This window comes from Asterias amurensis, chromosome 9 (genome assembly GCF_032118995.1).
Source record: "Asterias amurensis chromosome 9, ASM3211899v1".
Classification (NCBI taxonomy): Eukaryota; Metazoa; Echinodermata; class Asteroidea; order Forcipulatida; family Asteriidae; genus Asterias; species Asterias amurensis.
Window position 1 is genome coordinate 7,051,486 of NC_092656.1, and position 20,665 is coordinate 7,072,150.

The following is a 20,665-nucleotide window of genomic DNA, read 5'->3' on the forward strand; positions in this document are numbered from 1 at the left end:
GAACTTGGTTGGTTAGACCGACTTTGTTGAACTTGGTTGATATAGACCGTAGTTAAAAATAAGTTCAATTTATTTTGTGTATCCATGGTTACAGTCACAATACATGCCACATCTCTATTTTGACCACCTCGCCGCCTCCAGCAACAGCATCCGCAGCGCCAGCAGCATCAGCACCACCAACAGCAACAGCAGCGGCACCAGCAGAACGGCCAGCAATGGTAGCGCCAGCGGGTACAACCTCGCCGACGTGATTGCGCTCGATTGACGTCTTGACCCCAGTCCAGCCGAGAGTGCATCACCTCAAAGAGCGGCCGGGCCGGGGAGCTACGTAACCTACACTAGTAGTAGTAGTAGTAGTAGTAGTGGTCGACAACATCATCCGTCGTATTACTATAACCCTCAGAACTACCTTAGCAGTTACGCCAACAACTATCTGTCGGAACTGAGGTAGTATCTGATATTCTACATGTTCTAGTCTTTTATTATGTGTATGGTTTATCTAGTTGTACCACGTGGGTTTTTTGTATGGTTAAAGATAATTGCTTGGGACATACGTAGCATTTTGTAAATTGGTCCCTCTGTGGGGATGAGTGTCAGGGGGATAGAGATTGACACGACTTGATTGTTGAGGACTTACACACTGTGAATAATTATATGCTTTATTGTATAAACCAATGAGCTCCAATCAGACAAAACACCTGGGCCCAATTTCATAAAGCCTGTAACCACATCAATTTGCTAATCACAGAAAAGTGTTGCTTAACAAAAACTGGTTACCAGTCAAAATTATATTTAGTTTACATTGTTGTGGCTGGTGCCTCACACAGTTTTTTGCTTAGCAATGATATCCGCTGTTCCGGACGGTACTTATCCGCTGGTTGCCCTGGACTAATTATGGCAAGGTCCCTTATAATAATAACTTCAATAAAAATAAAAAAAGAGATAAGGGAACAGTAGAAAATTGGTAAATACATAAAGCACGCCCGATACTGCACAGAGGCAACAGGGGCAACAAAGGCAATTGCCTCCATGCCCCCTGGTGTTCTTCTTTGTGCCCTTGAAATGCTCCACTAGAAATGTACAATTTCCTCATAGGGTGCCCTTTACCAAGGAGAAAATGCCTCGGTGCCTTTGCCCTTTGAAAAACGAAGCATAAAGGCCGGTAACAGTATGGTGAAAATGTCCTCAATTTGTCTGAGATGTCATATCAGTATGATGCTTGATGAACTGCGACATTCGAACAGAGTTGGAATAATCTTGAAAGTATTTGTTCAATGTTTCTATTGTCTGTTTTGTTTTAATCGTGCTTCAAGTATAATGGAAAGTTTTGGGAAGAAAAGTAGGGATTCAGTTATGGTTTTATTATGTAAAGATTGTACGTTTGCCATGATGCATTGGCGTGATACATCCTCTCCCATATAAATGTCATATATACATGACATTTATTACAAAATATTATTTTGCTGTAAGGATCATCAAGAAATTGTCCTATAAACCAAACTTGGAGAGTTCAATACATATTAGGTGTCTCATCAAAAACCGTTTTGCTTAACATATTCAAACTTTGCTTTGCTTAACATATTCAAACTTAGCTAAGCAGAATCTGGTTACCAATCCAAATGCTAACGATGATCATAAATGTTTGTCAGTGGTTGCCGGGAGAAAATATAAGGAGCTGTTGCAAACTGCTCATCAACCAACAAACAAATAGATAACGGCCTGCTGTCTATTTCACTTAGGACTTAGGACGAGTCCCAGCCTTGCACTTTAACATGTAAACCTTCAGATTAATCCCAAGTTAGGACTAGTTACCTGTCCTAACTCGAGATGGGATTAATCCTAGCAATTCGTGAAATCGGCTGCTAATGTTTACACCCTAGCAGAGTCAATTTGTGAGGAAGGATTTTCTACAAAGCATCTCTTTGAAATAATTGGGTTGACCTTACTTTTTAACAAATAGAGTACACCGACCCTCCCCCTCCTCTTAGTTGGGGAGTTTCTTTTGCTAAAAGTTATGGAATGAATTTTTTATAAGTATAAGTTTTAAAATGATTTTTTTATGTAATAAAATGTGTTTGATGGTTAGTGATTAGCTATAATTGTTCATTTCATAGTCACGTTTAAAGTGATACGCAGTATTGAGTAGTTCAATACAAAGCAGAGATGGTGTAACAGTCATTTTCATTTCAACAGGGAAATAATGATAATTTAGTAATTTAGCCTGTGTTTGAGCCAATAAGAAATGCTAATATTTTCGTAGTTGATGCAAGCACGCAATCAAGCATGCTTTTAATAACGAGATAGCATTTACTCATTGAAGTAGATCACAAAGTATAAACGGTCAGCACCATTGGGTTTGAGGCTACATGATTGCTTCTAGGTTAATAACATTGCTGGGTAAAGTTGCTGTAGGACTGATACAAGTCTAGTGTTCAGTTAATGCTGGACCCAATTGAACTTTGTAGATCTGCTTAAAGCAGTAGTTCTGAATTTGTTTTTGCTTTAGCAGAAATGAGCAGGATACTGGTCGTGAATTGTACATGTGACATGTTAGTTTTGCTGGTAACCTTACTCTGGTAAGCAAAATTTAGCTGTGCTTAGCTACCTTTTGTGTTTAAGCAGCTCCATAAAATTGTGCCCCGGTGAAGAAGTAGAGCTGTATTCTTTACAATCGCTACCTGTAGGACAGTGGTAGTCAGCCATTTTATTCTCCAGCTAAAACTTGGGAAACTTATCAGTTCTGAATAATCGTCTTGCTTTTTAACTACTACCTGGGCGGAAGGTAGGAAATCAGCCGAGACTGCTATTTTACCTTTAGCTGATCAAGGGGACTTCTCGTTATTAACTTCACTGCTGTGGAGTGAGTTTTTAATTGGTCTCAATGTTTTTGGACTGGCTTGTTCTAGTCATCGTCAGAAGACTAGAGAATAAGACTCCTGTAGCATCACACTGTAGCCAGCCTCAGACCGTGTACCAAAGCCAATTAAAGCTGTGTCTATTAGCTAAAAACTTATTTATGAAAAATTTATAACTTGGTATTTATAAACGGAGTATTTTTAAATGGAAGAGTCACCTATCTTGGCACTCTCCTTGTACAAAGTGTAGCTATATGCCTCAGTGTACATTTGAAGGTTTTTTTTTTTCCCGTTTTTTTTTTTTAAAGTTGGTGTTAAATGTTTTATTGTTATTGTGCGATTTGTGTTTTTTTTTAATATGTGACTGTTTCTTAGAATATAGATTGACATTAATCTCAATTAGTTTTCTTCTTGGGGGTTTTTGGTTTCATTTCAGGGGAAAAACATGATTATTTTCTTCTTTTTTAGATGCACCCTTGCTAGCTCAAAACATGTAGGAGAAATTTAAAGACCTGGCAACATGTCGTATCGAATAACTCCTTGTTGCTATGAAAGTGGCCATATTGTAGGGCTGGTCGTATGTGCGCTAAACGCAGATATCAACGAAGCACGCAGCATTCTTTATGGCACACGCACACGCTCATAGATGTCATGTTGTGGGCAGGTATTTCAATGGAAAAGTCATATTCGATACGGTCTATAGAGGTTGTGAATTAGTTGTTCAAAAATCTTCGTAGCATTTGACATATTTTACTTTTATGAAATTGGGATTGTAGGATTTTGCTAAAAATGCACCTTCTGTGTTATATATATAGAAGTTCAAAGTTAAATCTTAAGAAGAAATGTTTTAAAATGTTGAAGACAGACTTCTGAATTCGTTTTATAAGCTGACTAAAGCATTACTTTGCATTTGTTTTGTTTTTAGGAGAAGAGTTTCTTTAAATTTTGTTTGAATGAATTTTTATGAGTTTCTGAAATCTTATAAAATAATCCATTATTATTCTACTACCTGTATTTTTTTCTTTCTATAGTTGCAAGTTTGAGTTGTACTGTCACCGTCAATCTTGTGAATAAAAAACTTTAAAGCAATACATGTTTAGTCCTAGCCCCGTACATTTTAGAATTTATAGCAAATACACGTAAATTTATTAACTGTACTTTTTAATCTGTTGTAAAATATGGTAGTCTACAATTCCTGGACTTGTCTGAGTCTCTCTAGAGTCATAAAGCTAGGATAATGTTGATGCTTCTCTGAAGCTCCATAGATAGTATTAATTGAAAGGACTCTTACAAGTCGATGTTTGTAATATTGATTTCCTACAAGGTTTTATTTTTGTTTTGCAAGTCTTTGCTCAGTGTACATCCTATAGCAGGATGTTTTACATCGTAACTCTGGTTTTTGAAAGGATTTCAAAGCATTTTTTACTGCCATTTGTCAGCATTTTGGGATTTCTTTTTGGGGGCTAGTTTCAGAAATAAGTTAATAAAGTAACCACTTTGTTTATCAAAAAGTATTTAATGTCTATTACTCTCCACCAGGTATACTTTTCTTCACGGTTTTGTTTATCAGACATGTATTTTGGTTCAATCTTTTGCATAAGTTGGACTTATAACAGTCGTCTTAAGAGTGTGTGGTAATGAATTTAAGTCTTGGGAGTCGTGTATGTGAACCTTCTTTTGGTCATGGCCCAATTTCACAAAGCTGCTGTGCAAGCGTCGACCTTCTGCACTAGCTGTGTAAGCTAGGAATGCTTAGTAACATGAAGTCGCATGCACAATAAGCAAAAATTCCCTTCTAACTTGTGAAATTTACTTGGCATAAGCGGGGAACTCCTTACCCCTGTAAGCCGATTCTTTGCTTACTGTAAGCAGAGCCGCGACATTGGGCCTTGATCATAAACTTCTACCTTGATATGAAACCCCAAACTTTACTCTTTGCAGAAGAATCATGGTGCTTTCCTTAAACAGGCAGGTGGACACTATTGGTAATTACTCAAAATATATATTAGCATAAAACCGTACTTGATTACGAGTAATGGGGGGAGGTTGATGGTATAAAACATTGTGAGAAACGGCTCCCTCTGAAGTGCTACATGTATAGTTTCCGAGAAAGAAGTAATTTTCCACGAATTTGATTTCGAGACCTCAGATTTACAACTTGAGGTCTCAAAATCAACCATCTAAATGCACACAACTTCGTGTGACAAGGGTGTTTTTTCTTTCATTATTATCTCGCAAGTTCGATGACCGATTGAGCTCAAATTTTCACAGGTTTGTTATTTTATGCATATGTCACCATCTGTGAAGGCTAGTCTTTGACAATTACCAATAGTGTCCACTGTCTTTAAAGGCAGTGTACACTATTGGTAATTACTCAAAATAATTGTTATCATAAAACCTTACTTGGTTACGAGTAATGGGGAGAGGTTGGTGGTATAAAACATTTTGAGAAACAGCTCCCTCTGAAGTGACATAGTTTTCAAGAAAGAGGTAATTATCCACCAATTTGATTTTGAGACCTCAGATTTAGAATTTGAGGTCTTGAAATCAAGCATCTGAAAGCACACAACTTCGTGTGACCATGGTTCGACAAGGGTGTTTTTTCCTCATTAATATCTCGCAACTTCATCGACTGATTGAGTTCAAACTTTCACAGGTTAGGTTTGTTAATTTATGCATATGTTGATGATATACACCAACTGTAAAGACTGGTCTTTGACAATTACCAATAGTGTCCAGTGTCTTTAAAATAACCACCGGCATCCACAGCATTTGCTTTAGCTGCAACACAAATTTACTTTTTCCCCCATAGAAGTGCCTCTCACCCGAGGAAAATTCCTGTACCCTATCAAGAGCGAAGTTCAAGACCTGAAATGGGATTAGTCCTATACCATACTTTGTTCGAAAAAAACATTTACGTAAATTGTTTCATCAGTAAAAATATTTTCTTTACATTACAAGGAATCTTCACTTTAATGTTGACTTTTTGGGGATACTTTGGGATATTATTTTATAAAGGAAAGATTTAAGACTTATTATCAGAACTGTAACAAGAGTTGAGACAAAACTTACAATGTTTGACAATATTATTTGGGTGTTTATTATAACATTGTGTATATACAATGTGTAAATAAAGTTACTATACTACGAGTATGATGTACTTTGTGTTGTTCTTTTTTCGATATTCTTGTGTGTAATACATGCCTGGAATTCAATCATCATAAACTCATTAACATATAAAATTTAAATTTAAAATTTTAGAAACATTTGTAAAAATGACTGAGAATTTTGAACTCTCAAATAATGTTGAACTCTCGAAATGGAAAACTAAAAAAAAAATTAAAAAATGTTTTAAATGGTTGAGTGAATTAATTTCAGAATTGATTGTTTTTCTTTTCAGAACAGCATTCTGAAATGTTATTCGCTCCGAACCCCCCCCCCACCAAAACCGATTCAAACTTGCCAACCTGTTAATGTAACCTGTTAATGTAACCTCATATGCAGCATGCTTTATAATACAGTATTACTTTACACCAACTGTTCCGCGTAATGAATTAAAGTCTGAAAGATTCACAAAACATTCACAAATATCTTCATTACAGCAGAAAATGAAGCTTTGATAACTTGAGCCACATAAAGGGCTATTGGCAAGATTTAGATATCTGATAATCACTTTAATTGTGTTTTTTTTTTAAACTTCTTTAGTGCCAAAGTTGTACATGAACGATATTTTTTATGTACCAGAAAAGTGTCATCAAGTTTACATACATACGACCCATGTACGTGTTATCACAAAAGGGCAATATCACTCGTGAAATGCTATTGACTTTGGGATGTAACAAGGCATTTTATTCGTTGAAAAGTTAATTTTTATATTTCATGTTTGCATACATTTAGAAAAAGCTGGGAAGAAAAAAAACACACCCGGCACTGAAAGAGTGAATATGACTTGTTTGATGCAACATGTACTGAAATGACCAACTGGATCATCCAAATGATTTCCAAAAAATTCATCAATAAATTCATCAAAGATACAGGTCGTCTTCAAGAATTAGAAAACAAGGGAATCAACTTACAACTCTACCATGATCTTCCAAGGGTATCAGACCAAAGTTTTAAGGGGGCAAATGTGTCAAATGAATGGATAGAGCGTGCGAGCACGCACGGAGAACAAGGCCTTTACGACTTGGAGTTATGGACCTGCTTAAGGCCTACTAAAAATGTTGCATTCTATAGGCCAATTAGAGGCAAAAGTGATGAGCTGTAAAATTTGGGCCTTTTAGTATCAGTCCAAGAACTATCCTACACAGTAGTCAGCATTAGATTGAGAGAACGTGTTGTGAATGACTCTGATTATTAAATTCCTTATACCATTGGACACTTTCGGTAAACAGTTTTGTCCAAGGCCCACACTTCGTGTACCACAACTTATTTATAAAATAACAAACCTGTGAAAATTTAGGCTCAATGGGTCATCGGAGTCGGGAGAAAATAACAGGAAAACCCACCCTTGTTTCCCCACGTTTCACCGTGTCATGACATGTGTTTAAAATAAATCTGTAATTCTCGCTATCGAGAATTGATATTGTTTTAATGTTTTCTCAAAAAGTAAAGCGTTTCATGGAATATTATTTCAAGATAAGTCTTTCACCATTACCTTCTGTAAACCGTGTAAATCATTTGTAAATTTGTGAACTTTTAAATTTCCGTACCGAAAGTGATCAATGGCTTTAAAGCCCTTGGACCCTTTCGGTAAACAGTGTTGTCCAAGGCCCACACTTTGTGTACCACAACTTCTATATCAAACAACAAACCTGTGAAAATTTAGGCTCAATCGGTCATCGGAGTCGGGAGAAAACAACGGGAAAACCCACCCTTGTTTCCGCGCATTTCGCCGTGTCATGACATGTTTTAAAATAAATCCGTAATTCTCGCTAACGAGAATTTATATTGTTTTGCTGTTTTCTCAAAAAGTAAAGCATTTCATGGAATAATATTTCAAGAGAAGTCTTTCACCATTGCCTTCTGTAAACCCTGTAAGTTATTTGTAAATCTGTGAACTTTTATTTTTTTTTCTGAACCGAAAGGGTTCAATGGCTTTAAAGGCAGTGGACACTATTGGTGATTACTCAAAATAATTAGCATAAAAACTTACTTGCTAACGAGTAATGGGGAGCTGTTGACAGTATAAAACATTGTGAGAAATGGCTCCCTCTAAGGTAACGTAGTTTTTCTAGACCTCAGAATTAGATTTTGAGGTCTCCAAATCAAGCATATATAATATGAAAGCATACAACTTCATGTGACAAGGGTGTTTTTTCTTTCATTATTATCTCCCAGCCTTTACAACCAATTGCGTTCAAATTTTAACATATTTGTTATTTTGTGCATATGTTGAGATAAACCAAATGAGAAGACTGGTCTTTAATAATTTTCAATAGTGTCCAGTGTCTTTAACCGGCCAATAAAGCATCCATTTTAGACCAAATACATTACATTCCTAATTAATTAATAATACAAAATTAAAAAAAATTATGATCCACCCTTGTGATAATCTTGGCGGACTATCCTCATAACAAAAGTCATAAAATAAATTCCTGTTAAAAGATTTCTATTTGCCAGATGAGCTCTTATTCTTTGACCATCTACTAGGCCTTTCTGATCTCTGCCTCGTACTAGAACTGCTCTCCTTGCCCGACGACTTCGTTCCTTTTGATTTACTCTTTTCCCGAGTCTCACTCGTGCTGCATCCTTCCTCCTGTCCCTCCTCCTCCGAATCGCTTTTCTCAAATGCCAACAGATTCGACGTCAGTTTCTCCTTACCGCCTTTATTCCATTTCAATGCGATCTTTCCTTTGCCGTTCAAGCTCCCCGCACCTTCTGCGGTCATCTTGAATGCAACTCTGTCCGGTTCCTTTTCGCTTTGATCTTTACCAGATCGTGACTCCGACTCCGACTTATCAATGTTATCTAACTTATCAACATTATCTGACTTATCAATGTTATCTGACTTATCAATGTTATCTTCCACTCCTTCATTTTGTTCCTTTTCAGTTGTTTTTTCGACTACTGATAGATTCTCAGAGGCAATCTCAGAACTCGTAATATTTTGATCCGTGGATGTAGTCGGCAACTGTATTGATTCATCAACTGATTTTGACTGACAATCCTTTTTGCCTAGACTGTCCACAGTTTCATTCCTAGTCAAGTTCTTCTCACTGCTACCAGCCTCAGCCTCGACATCATTGTCTGATCTTTTCCGTAACTGTCTACCCACCTTCCCTTCTTTCCTTTTCACAAACGTCTCGCTACTTCTCACTTCCATTTGGGAACCCATACCAGCATCATTGAGGGTTTCTCCTACAGTACCTAGCAGCAATCTCTCATAGTCATCAACAGCTGCTTTTCCATGTTCGTGTTTATCAGCAGAACTGCTATCATTCGTTTGTTTGACGAGCTCATTCTGTCCAGAACCGTCTTCGACCTTCTCCTGATCCGGAGAGGTCTCCATCGAATCATCCCAAATCTCAACAATCTCATTTGATCGATCCTGTTGCATTTGTCTCTGCGTAGCTAGCGGTAACTGCACAACTGCAAAACCATGCCCAGTGTTTGCCGCTTGGTCCTTTCGACTCGTTTCAACTTGTTCTGCTCCACCTTGTACCCAGGCCGGCGGTGCTTGCTGTGCCGCCCTGCCTTGGTTATGAAAGACCCCCGGCGGATTGATGAGATTATAACGCTTTCGTGCTCGATCCCATTTCTCGTTATTTCTGTGTCTGATAAACGGCACTTGATCGAGACTCTGCACCATGCCAGCACCAAGACCTGCATTCTTAGTGTGGACCATTGCTTTAATCTGGAATGAATATCACAATAAAAAATACCACAAATTACTTAATTGATTTGGGGTTGAACAAAGAAAATTTACTGGAGTGGAACTTGAACCAACGGCCTCCAGATGAAAGTGCCAGCGCTCTACCATCTGATTTATCTAGCCCTATGCTGTCGGCCTCCCTATTTTGTCAATATATTCGTCCAGGGTGCCAGTCAGAAGCCATACAACTGTTAGTTGCTGTGTAGCCAGGGATTGATTAAGGACTTAAAATGGACCGTGGTTTCCTGTCCCACTACCAGGAGTAGATGCTCTAGTCACCTACTCCACCCTTTGTCACTGGATTAATTTACCCGTTAATTTTTGTGTGTAATCGTCACCAACACCACGAACTGACCCACACGTAGAAACCAGTAAAAAGAAGCAATCGGAGAAAACGGCATACATAAGTGTACAGACCCATTTTTCTCAGAACCCTATAATATCATCAGATATTTTAGATGTTGACAAATTTTGCAATAAAAGGGTATTGAATACAATGGCACTTTACACCATTTTAATGTGAGGTTAGAGATTTGAAACTTAATCACCACCAGCAGGATGACTATATGCTATCGGGAAAATGAGTACATCACAAGAATGGTCTTAAAGGTTGAGATTTAATATTAATGTGACTTACCGGTTCTTTGATTCCTTGGTCGTTCTTGCCAAGCGACTGACCCTCTGACCAACCCATCTTTGACAGCAACTTATGACCAAGATTAGTGGAACTTATCGCTCTGTGTGACAACAAAAAAAACCATTAGATGAATATTAATATGAAAACATATAACCACAATCTAGAAAGTTACGATTAACAAAAAAAAAACTTATAGATCACATTTGTAAGCAGCTCTATGAAATTGGGCCCAAGGTCTGATTGTTTGGCCTAGCTTGCTCTAGTCAATGTCAGGAAACTTGAGTTTTTAATTTACCTATCTACTGAAGCAGGCTCATCATGAGGTTGATACGGGTTATCGCTTCCTACTGTACGACGTCTGTCTCCCGCTCGATCAGTGTATGCAGAGTTCATCAAGGACGGATCCTTATTCACAAAGTCATCCTTAGTTAGGTTGAATTTCTTCTTGAGTTGCCGAAGCTCCTTCTTGCGCTGTTGTTCCTTGTCTTGCTTAGTGCTCGATGATGCCGTCCCTGAAAGAATAAGAAAAAGGAATCTTTCCATTTAATTTCACTTTTTGTATTGATTAATTCTGGTTGTGTAGCTGGGCACTCTCAGAAAAGCTAACTTAATAACTGTAGCCAAGAACCCAATGGAGAGAAGGAAGGAATTTTCAGTTTAAGGTGTGAGAGGAAACCCCAGAAAAAAAGGCAAGGCAAGATACCACTGCGTCAACCTGATCTCATGAAAACACTTTTTTCTTCTTCTGAACACCTTCAGATGGTTAGTATTTCTTCAAGCCATTTATTTTTACCTGACTCATTCTGTGGCTGCACTTGAAGACAAATTTTTATCTGAATGCCTTCAGATGGTTAGTCTTTCTTCAAGCCGCTTTTTTTTGTTTCTTACCTGGTTCATTCTGTTGCTGGATTGCAATCAATGCTTGGACCTGTCCCGGTTCGCATTCATCACACGTTTCGTCCCCAGCATGGATGTGGAGTCTAATCGTAGTACCTCCAATGGTGATGTAGTCACGGTGGGATAACGGATGTGGTTCACTCACCACACGTTGCTGAGTGGAGGACAACAACAACACATATAAGAACCGCAATCAATTAAATTTAGTTTATTGTTTATTATGGTGTGGCGTGGCCGAGCAGAAAAGAACAGCGGACTCAAACTCTGGTGTTTCTGATCAGCACATTGTGTGTCAAGAACTGCTTGTGTCTTCAAGCAATGCACTTAATAATCTTTACTGCAGCATCCCTCAGATGGGACGTAAAGCGGATGGCCCTGTGTGTTGTGTAATGCATGTAAAAGAACCCAGTGCACTTATCATAAAGAGAAGGGTTTGCCTCGGTGTTCCTGCGACTGATTTCATGAAACGCTAGGATAAATCCTAACTCGAGTTAGGATGGGTAACCCGTCCTAACTTAGGATGGGTTCAATTCGTCCTACGTATTTGGATATGGAACTGAACCCGTCCTAAGTCCTAAGATTAACCCTAAGTTAGGAGGTTTGGTGAAATCGATGGCAGGTCTGATTGGCTGCATATTGCGCCACAGCACCTTGTAAAACATTACATGGTGCTATGTAAAGGAATAGGTCTCATACTTGAAAATGTAGCTCCGTATATCTTGCAGAAAAAAAACTGAATGCTGAAGCGCAATGAGCATAACTGAGTGACTGATTCGAGCGCTGTATAAGAATCCACTGTTATGTTATATTACACCATAAGCAAAGCTTTATCTGTCTATTGAGTTATTGCCAATGCACTTTCACTGCTTAATCTAAACCTCACTCACTCACCTCTGATATTGCCTTGCCATTGATTATCGTTCCATTCTGACTGCCAAGATCTTTGATGGTGTACTGTCGTTCTTCGGACTCGTACACAATCTGAGCATGACGCTTGCTCACCTTCACACTAGGGATGAGCAAAATGTGACTGCTGCCCTCTCTTGAAATAAACAGAGACATCATGGCGTCAGAGCAATGAAATCGTATGTCACAATTTTGAGGAAATTTATTTAGAATGTATACAAGAGGTGCTTTATTATTCTTTCTTGAATAAACTGAAAAAGTAAAAAAAATATCAAAAAAGTAAGTTAAAAAAGTACAGATCATTTTAAATAAGTGAGACCTTGTTGCACTGAGAAATATGACATTATTCCCCAGTTGATTGGACATGATGTAGGTCTGTTCAAGATACGACCTTTTGACCAGTCTCAGATCACATGCAATAAATTGCATGCAACAAGGTCGCATACAAGTTCAAAATTGGAGTTATGACAATGTTGCACTGATGTGACAACATTTTACTGAATTGATTGTTTTATAATAATAATAATAATAATAATAATAATAATAATAATAATAATAATAATAATAATAACCAATTCTTATATAGCGCATTTCACAATAACCGTATCAATGCGCTTTACATTAGTGCCCTGGTAATTGTGCCAATAACATCCCTTTTTAATGTTTCTCAGCTCCCTTGGGAGTATACAACCTGGGCAACAGTTTATATTGCTCCAAAGGCTTTTTCATTCACAATATCAACCTCTACCCTCGCAGGTACCCATTTATACCCCTGGGTGAAGAGAAGCAATTATAGTAAAGTATCTTGCTCAAGGACACAAGTGTCACGACCGGGATTCGAACCCACACTCCAGTGGATTAGCACCAGAACTTGAACTCGATGCTCTTAACCACTCGGCCATGACACTCTACTATACAATAAGTATCTTCCTTTTATAAACGAGACAGCGGAATTCTGCAAACAGTACAGTACACCCTGGGACGTCAATTGAAGAGAATATGATAAAGGAATGTACAGTTTTGGAAGTTAAGCATCGTGTATGAACGACATTAAAAATTGGACAGGACAGGGTATGGCAGCTGCATCAAAATCATCAGCAGATCAAGATGGTTGGCGTAGATCTGTAATGACCTGGGCCCAATTTCATAGAGCTGCTTAGCAAAAAAATTTGCTTAGCATGAAATTTCTTCCTCAATAAAAACTGGATTACCAACCAAATTTTCATTTGTTGCATCTTGCTTGTTTGAGGTATTCAGCTGTTGTTTGCTTGTCCTAAAAATTACGCGAAAATTTGGTTGGTAATCTTTTTTTTTATCAAGGAAAACATTTCATGCTAAGCAAATTTTTATGCTAAGCAGCTCTATGAAATTGGGCCCAGATCATTACGCCACTGGACTGAAGAGAGAGAGAGAGAGAGAGAGAGAGAGAGGGAGAGAGAGGTAAAGCTCCCAGATGGAGAAAATAACCAAAAACTTTTGCAAATCTGTTTAACTAGCTTTTACCTTCCAATTGTTCCACCTGAACATGTCACAATGAAGAGTGATCCCAGTGGTTTGATGGTATCCGACTTGGTCACGATCATCCGAATACACGGCGGGTAGTCCACCTTCAGAACTGTGAAAGAAACAAAATGTCACGTCAGATTTAAAGGGAAGGTACACGTTTGGTAATTACTCAAAACAAATATTAACTTAAAAACTTACTTGGTAACGAGCATTGGAGAGCTGTTGACGGTATAAATCATTTTTGGAAATGACTCCCTCTGAAGTAAATTAGTTTTTGAGTAAGAGGTAATTTCTCACTAAAATAATTAAAGACTTCTAAAAGTCTTTTATTCTTATCTGAAAGCACACAAATTTTTCCAACAAGGGTGTTTTTTCTTTCATCATTTCCTCGCAACTTCAATGACTAATTGAGCCCAAATTTTCACAGGCTTGTTATTTTATGGTTATGATGGAATACACTAAGTGAAAAGACTGGCCTTTGACAATTACCAAACGTGTACGTTCCCTTTAAACTCAAAGACAACTTTAATTCAGCCATGCAACTTTCTAATTGCAACAAAATGTGAAAATGGCCGATCACACTTAACTTTTGTACAGTGTTTTTCAGTTTTCTATGGCACTTTTTTGAAAAGAAAGAGGAAATCAGCTGATCAGCCGAAAAGTTGCATGCCTGTTTTGTGTTGCAGCTTAGTGCAACATGAGGCTACTTTAAAAAAAAAAAGTAAACTTTACCTTCTATTCCATTTGAATTATCAGAATCCAAATCTATTTCTTCTAACTCGTCGTCCGATATATCGCTGTCAGATTCGTAAGAGCTGGTATTGCTGAAGTCCGACCCAGACGACTCGCTCTCCGACAACTCTCCTTCTTCCAATTCGTCTGAACTTAAGACGATAAATTCCTCTCCGTCCTCCTCAATAATCATAACATCTTCAACGATCTCCTCGTAGGAATTGTCCTCTGCTTTGTCGCCTTTGCTCCCAATTTCAAGACCCGTTTCTGTCGCAGGTTCCACTTCCCCCGCTTCTGTTTCAAGATTGGGAACGACGGCGGCGTTGTCTCCTTCCTGTTCTGCTGACCCCTGACCTTTGGCCTGCTGACCTTTGTCCTCGTCCGTCTTGACCTCTTCCCCGCTCTGCGAGTCATCTTTGGCGGTTGATCCTTCGGAGCTACCCCTTCCTGTTTCGGGACTGGTTTGGGCGTCTTTCTGAGTTGCCTTCTTAACTTTCTCATTTTCCAAGGGTCTCTGATCCGTCTTAGAATGAAGTTTATCATCTTCTTGTTCAGGTCTCACTTGGCCGTTACTTTCAACCTCTTCATCAGGTCCTTCGTCCACTCCAATCTCACCCTCAGACAGCACCTCCGTCACCATGAGCTCATCCTGCGTGCGATGGTAACTATGGTCATCCTCCTTACTCCTCCGCCGCTTACCTTCCGACTTCTTAGCTTTCTTTCTTGAATGTCCCTCAAGTCGCTGTTTCCGTCTTCTTTCTCTAGACTGCTTTCTCCTGTTATAACCGTGTCGACTTTTGACCACTTCAACATCACCACGCACTTCTTCTCGACTATGAGAGCGATGCTTCTTCCTCAGTTTAACCTCGTGTCGATCTCTTCGAGATTTGACACGCTCTTTTTCTTCGGAACTCCTGCCGAGGTCGATCAACAAGCCAGTCCTTCTGCGTTTCTGTTTCTGTCCTTGTCTGGTATCCTGTTCCATCTCGACAATTTCACAGTCTTCATCATAAGCACTGTCTTTCCTCTACAGCACCACACCAAGAAATAGAAATAAATCAGAGAAGAAAAAAAAGAAAGATAATATTAGTTCACCTACCTGCGGGTAATGAGCGAGCAGGTAGGTTGATTCGTATTCTGGGTGTTGAGCGAACTTTGGGCGTATTAGGATCATAACTTTGTGTGAAGTTGGTTGAATCATTGGCCCCGGGGTAAGCATCTTGCTTGGGTTCTAATGTTAGTCTTGACATGGTAGAAATCAACGAATCTTCCTGCAGGTCACATGTAAAGAAGTACAACATACTCAGGTGGGTTGCATACGTGTTTTTTTTTCAAATGTGACATTTTCCTCCCCCATTTACTACCACGTTTACTTTATTCAATCCCAACATGTTTCTTTGTTAAACCCGAAATCTTTTTAAAATGTATGCAGTTAGTTTCCTTTGTGGTTTATTTTTGATATCTGAAACAAAAAGTCGCATCCCCGTGGGTGCCGCTTCCCAGGTTGTATCGTAAACTTGGGTGTGATTCCTGGTTTCTGACTGGCAAAGAAATTGATAAATTAGGGGACCGCCAACATGTGGCTAAATGGATCAGTTGGTAGAGCATCGATTTGTTAATTGTTTCAAATCCCGCTCTAGTAAAATTTTCTTGGTTCGACCCCCAAATAACATTAAAAAAAACCTAAAAAAACTCAAAAAATGTCCATAACCGTCCTACACATACAACCCATAATACACATGTACATGTATGTACTATCACTCAAGAAATACTATGACTTTGGGGTGCCCAATGCAACCAGTTTCAGCACGATACATTTTTTAACTTACTTGTTTGTTACACAGAATTTTGAAAACCTCAAAAAGCTATAAAAAAAAGCTGGGCATTTTAGGTTCAAATCACTTTCATTTCAGATCCATACACATATCTACTCTAACTACGGGTAGTGGGACTAAAAACCAGTACAATCCTTACCCTTACCTCTCTTGTCTCCTCCACTCGTCTTTTCCCGGTCTTCTTCTCGAAACCTCGACCCCGACCCTTCCCAGAATGCTTCTGTCTTGCCCCATAGAATGCTGGGAGTTCTATTTGAGAATGGAACTGGTACGAGGAAGACCTTTCATCGAAGTAGTAGTAAATTCCAGAGTTGGGATCGTAATATAGTTTGTTCACCTTTTGAAAAATAAATACTAAATAGTTATTCCATAATACGATACTGAGTGTCACTGCAAAGTTGTTTTCACTTCACACTCGAGATTTAAAAGCTCATTCACTTAGGGTGCGGTTAATTAGCTTCCCTGGGTCAACCTCAGTATGCCCCTGGTGCGTTCGAATAGCTCTGACGTCATTTGGGGGGCTCATCTGGGTCAGCACCAAGTGCACTGCTTGTGGAGTGGGTCACTTTGTTTAGCTCTTGTCAGGGGTTCACCCGAGTGAGCCTCACCGCAGGGTCGACAAGGGGGAAGCTAATCGAACGCACCCTTAGTTTACACTAGAAGAATAAAGGAGTGTATATTCCGTTTGCAGTAACATCATCTACTTTGCTGTGTAGATTTTCTTCTTTGGGAACTATAGGTGTTGCTTTTTTATTCTACCGCTGCCGAGTAGATTTCGGAATTCGGGAGACTACTTAGTTCTGAAAAGAACTGTCCTACTTATTAACTACTTATCTAGACGGAAGGTAGAAAATCGGCTGGGACTACTCCTTTAGCTTCAGTGAGTGGATTGAGGGGACCTTTCGTTATTAACTTCATTGCTGCGGTGCGAGTTCTTAATAGAACCGATCCATTAGGCTCTGCCCCTGGCGCACGTGTGAGCAAGAACACATGAGCCTCTCCAATGCTATACTGCACAACTCTGCCACGCGCGCCAATCATACACGCACGCATGTCAGACTTTACAGTGTCAGACTTTGGATTGGGCACTGGGTTGTGATTGGTCAATACGCAATGGGGCGTAGCTTAATGGATCGGACAGTCTATTGGTCTCAATGTTTGGACTGGCCTGCTATAGTCATTGTTAGAATATTCTCACCCGATTGTAGTTATGGGATCCAACATTAGAACACACACAGTCTATTCCTACCTGATCGTAGTAATAACCGGAGTTGCAATCATAGTACATGCCGGATGTTGTATCCAAGACAAAGCCACTCCTATTAACAGCAGCCTCAGCAGCGGCCTTTACACTATCAGCTACAGACTGAGATGACGTACCCTAAACATCAAAACAAAGCATGAAACATAACATAACAAATCTAATGTGTAAGGTGCTATTCCATCAAGATCATAGTGAACATGTAACCAGGAAAAAGGCGAGTCTTTAGAACGTTACTAAATGAAGATGAAGTACAGATTCCCTAATGACAGTAGGAAGAATGTTCCAAATCATTGGCCCAGCTACACTGAAAACATGTTAATCTAGAAAAACAGTTATGACACTTTTGCCATTGAGCAAGGCACTTGCTTTAAAAGTTGGGAAGGTAGTGCATTTTGCTCTACCAGCCAGGCTCCTAGTGGATGATACCCCATGCATACATCCTTATGAACTGTGAAGGGAGTAACTCTGTTTCATCAGCCCCAAGTAGTAAGTGGCAACAAGCCCCTGGTGGCAGTTGATTTAGGTCGATAGCCCAAATCGGTTAAGTGCAGCCCTCACCTTGAGCGTGGCCATCCAGCCAAGTGATGTCAGGCGATCTCTCATACCAACCAAAAATACCCCCCAAAATGTAAAAAAGGGATCCTGTTTCTAATGTAAAGTTGCTTCAATATTTTGAAGTTCAGAATGTAAATTGGAACATTCACAGGGTTATATCTCCTGGGGTGGATTTCACAAAGAGTTAAGACCAGTCTTATCTCGAGTTAGGACGAGTTACTCGTCCTAACTCTCATCCTTACTTAGGACTAGCTATACGTTTTGTATATCTCCTAGGACTAGTCCTAAGTTATGACTAGTCCTAACTCTTTGTGAAATCGACCCCTGAACTTACAGCCGTTTGTTCTTCCATGACCCAATCTGATGGGACGACTCTATCTGTCGAGGTTACGTCTGATGTTGTCATATCAATTATTGGGTCTATCTGACAACCGACATCCTTCACAGATCTCTCCAGAGTTCCGCGGATTGCAAGTAATTCTTGACTCAATGTTTCCACCTGCAGAATCAGAACCAACAAGTTAAGTGTACAATACATGACTTGTGATGACCTCCAGAGAAAAAAGGGGTATAGTGATTTTTGCAGCATTGCATGGGGAAATATCAATGTGTATTTGGTTTGCGTTAACACCATGCGGTCAGATTCCTGTAGTGGTGTCTTGCCTCGCCTTCCACCTTTGGGACCTCGGTTCAAATCCTACCGGGGTGCACCATGTGGGTTGGGTTTTCAGTCCCTAATCGACTGTGTGGCTTTTCCCTGGAACAATTCTCTGGGGTTTTCCTACCACATCTAAAACTGAAATTTCTTCATTGGCTTCTCTCTTTTCGTTTTGCTCTAATAAGAGTGTTGAGAATAATATACATCCAGATCCAGATATCTACTTTGCTGTGTAGATAATGTTCTTTTTAAGAACTTGTCTTCCTACTTATTTTGACTAGAGAGGGATTTGAACCAATAACCTCTGGGGTCGTTTTGGCGGCGGTAACCAAAAATTGTTTGTTGGTCGTTGGTTCTGCTGTTCAGACTGAACAATAACCGAGTTGTGAGCTCCGTTACCGTTTTGGTTATGACGTCAGAAACAATTATTGGTTACAGCCACCAAAACGCATCCAAGGATTACTGTGCCGGCGCTCAACCAACTGAGCTCTCTAGCACTATGTTGGCAAGCTTCCCTATTTGTCAATGTCTGTTCGAGGGTACCTCTCATTCAAAATCCATACAACCGTTAACTGCCGTGTAGCCAGAGATCCAAACCTTAGTTTACGATACAAGCTGGAAATCAACAGCAGAGGGATCACCTTAAAGGGGAAGCACGTTTTTTTTAAGATGTTAAAAGTGAATATAATCAGCACCTTCTCTTGCAATTCCTCGTTGTATTTCTCCAACTTGTTTCTGGACTCCTCGGAAACAGCAAGTTCCTCCTGAACTGTTGCGAGCTTTTCCTTTGTCTCAGCAAGTTCTTCTTTGAGACCTTTGACCTCTGAACTCGTGGCCTCCATGTCAGTATCTTCTGGCTTGTCCACATTAGGCTTCAAGAAAAAATTATAACATTAACAATTAGAATTAACCATTATTTTACATTGCATTTAAAAAAACGATAACTTTTTAATACAAGTACATGGCTTATGCCTGCTTTAAAGTTTCAGAGTTGTGGAACGAACGAAACATGAGTGATCATATGGTTTAGTATGTGTTCGCATGGAAAACAGTCACCGTCCAGTGCAGTGGCAGTGACACACAACACACAGTGTCAGTTGAGTAAGTTGATGGAAAATGCCTTATTTATTAATGAGCTGAACTGAAGCATTACCTTATAAATTTAGGTAAATAAGATCTCATCACAGTAAAACATACCTCCATTTTAAAACTCTACAACAAGTCACTCCGGCCGTACACACTTAGAGAAGTCAGCAAGTTGATCAACCACCAACCAACCAAAACAATCAATAAAACAAGAAGTGATTTTTCACTGTGTCTCAGCTCAGATCAGACTCAGTCTGCGATGAAGCTTCGTGTTTTGATGACTGAGTGAATCAACATTCTGACGCTCATCCGTACTCCACTGAAAACAAAAATGAAATTGAAATGTTAGTCTTTACGATAAATGCTAACAGTTGACGATCGCAGTGGAAATTTGTCATAAATAGAGGAAGAAACCTTGTGATGATGTTGGGTTCCATTTCAGCTTCGAAAGTCGCCATTAAATGATAAACTGGACAATACTTGTTTATTGGTGGCGCTCTAATATTTTGGCTTCCCTATTTTTGATGAAAAATTAAATAAGTATGGTATGCCGAAAATACAAAAAAATGCTGTATTAGTTTTCGCTGCAGTTTGAATTTACTTCTTTTTGCAAAAACATGCACAATATTTATAAACAAACTTCTTAATCAAAAATCAAAGTTCTTACAATGAGCATAGCAAATAACAGAGAATAAAATTCATTGAAGTATTAAGCTTAGATGATCTTCCAAACAAATGAACGCAATTCCGTCTGCGTCAAGCAACCATTAGCCGTGTTCAAACAGCGCGATTTTGCCAACCAAAATGTAAGTGCGCCTGCGCTATGTGCAATTTACATATTTAATGGGAAGAGTCCAAGC

General features: G+C 39.2%; 2 protein-coding genes across 5 annotated transcripts in view; one reads left to right on the forward strand and one right to left on the reverse strand.

The window, feature by feature from the left end:
• LOC139941649 (E3 SUMO-protein ligase PIAS2-like) overlaps positions 1–6,718 on the forward strand; it is a 35,684-nt gene extending 28,966 nt beyond the window's left edge. Inside the window, exon 12 of one of the 2 annotated variants that reach the window (XM_071938238.1) lies at positions 95–6,718. In XM_071938238.1, the coding sequence (XP_071794339.1) occupies positions 95–265 (171 nt within the window). In that variant the 3' untranslated portion in view covers positions 266–6,718. The remainder of the gene's footprint in view (positions 1–94) is intronic. The other variant, XM_071938239.1, reaches the window with a different exon arrangement.
• On the reverse strand, positions 2,722–20,272 carry LOC139941648 (uncharacterized). Of its 3 annotated transcripts, XM_071938236.1 has the most exons (13): positions 20,220–20,272; positions 19,917–20,124; positions 19,415–19,591; positions 18,396–18,560; positions 17,492–17,623; positions 16,382–16,579; positions 14,408–15,434; positions 13,673–13,784; positions 12,155–12,305; positions 11,255–11,417; positions 10,662–10,878; positions 10,367–10,466; positions 2,722–9,711 (listed from the first exon to the last, which is right to left on the reverse strand). In XM_071938236.1, the coding sequence occupies exons 2-13, from the start codon at positions 19,920–19,922 to the stop codon at positions 8,467–8,469; spliced, it is 3,693 nt and encodes a 1,230-aa protein (XP_071794337.1). In that variant the 5' UTR covers positions 19,923–20,124; positions 20,220–20,272; the 3' UTR covers positions 2,722–8,466. The 3 variants fall into 3 exon arrangements, with proteins under 3 accessions (XP_071794337.1, XP_071794338.1, XP_071794336.1); XM_071938237.1 differs by having other exon boundaries at positions 16,388–16,579; positions 19,917–20,254; XM_071938235.1 differs by having other exon boundaries at positions 19,917–20,254.
• Positions 20,273–20,665: the final 393 nt, after the last annotated feature.

Bases quoted from the DNA above. Each gene is read 5' to 3' on its own strand.
- LOC139941648 (XM_071938236.1), bottom strand. The intron at 15,435-16,381 runs GTAAGGATTGTA...GTGGTGCTGTAG, and splicing joins AGGAGACAAGAGAGGTAAGG to AGGAAAGACAGTGCTTATGA. The intron at 10,879-11,254 runs GTAAGAAACAAA...TTATTCTTTCAG, and splicing joins CCAGCAACAGAATGAACCAG to GGACGGCATCATCGAGCACT.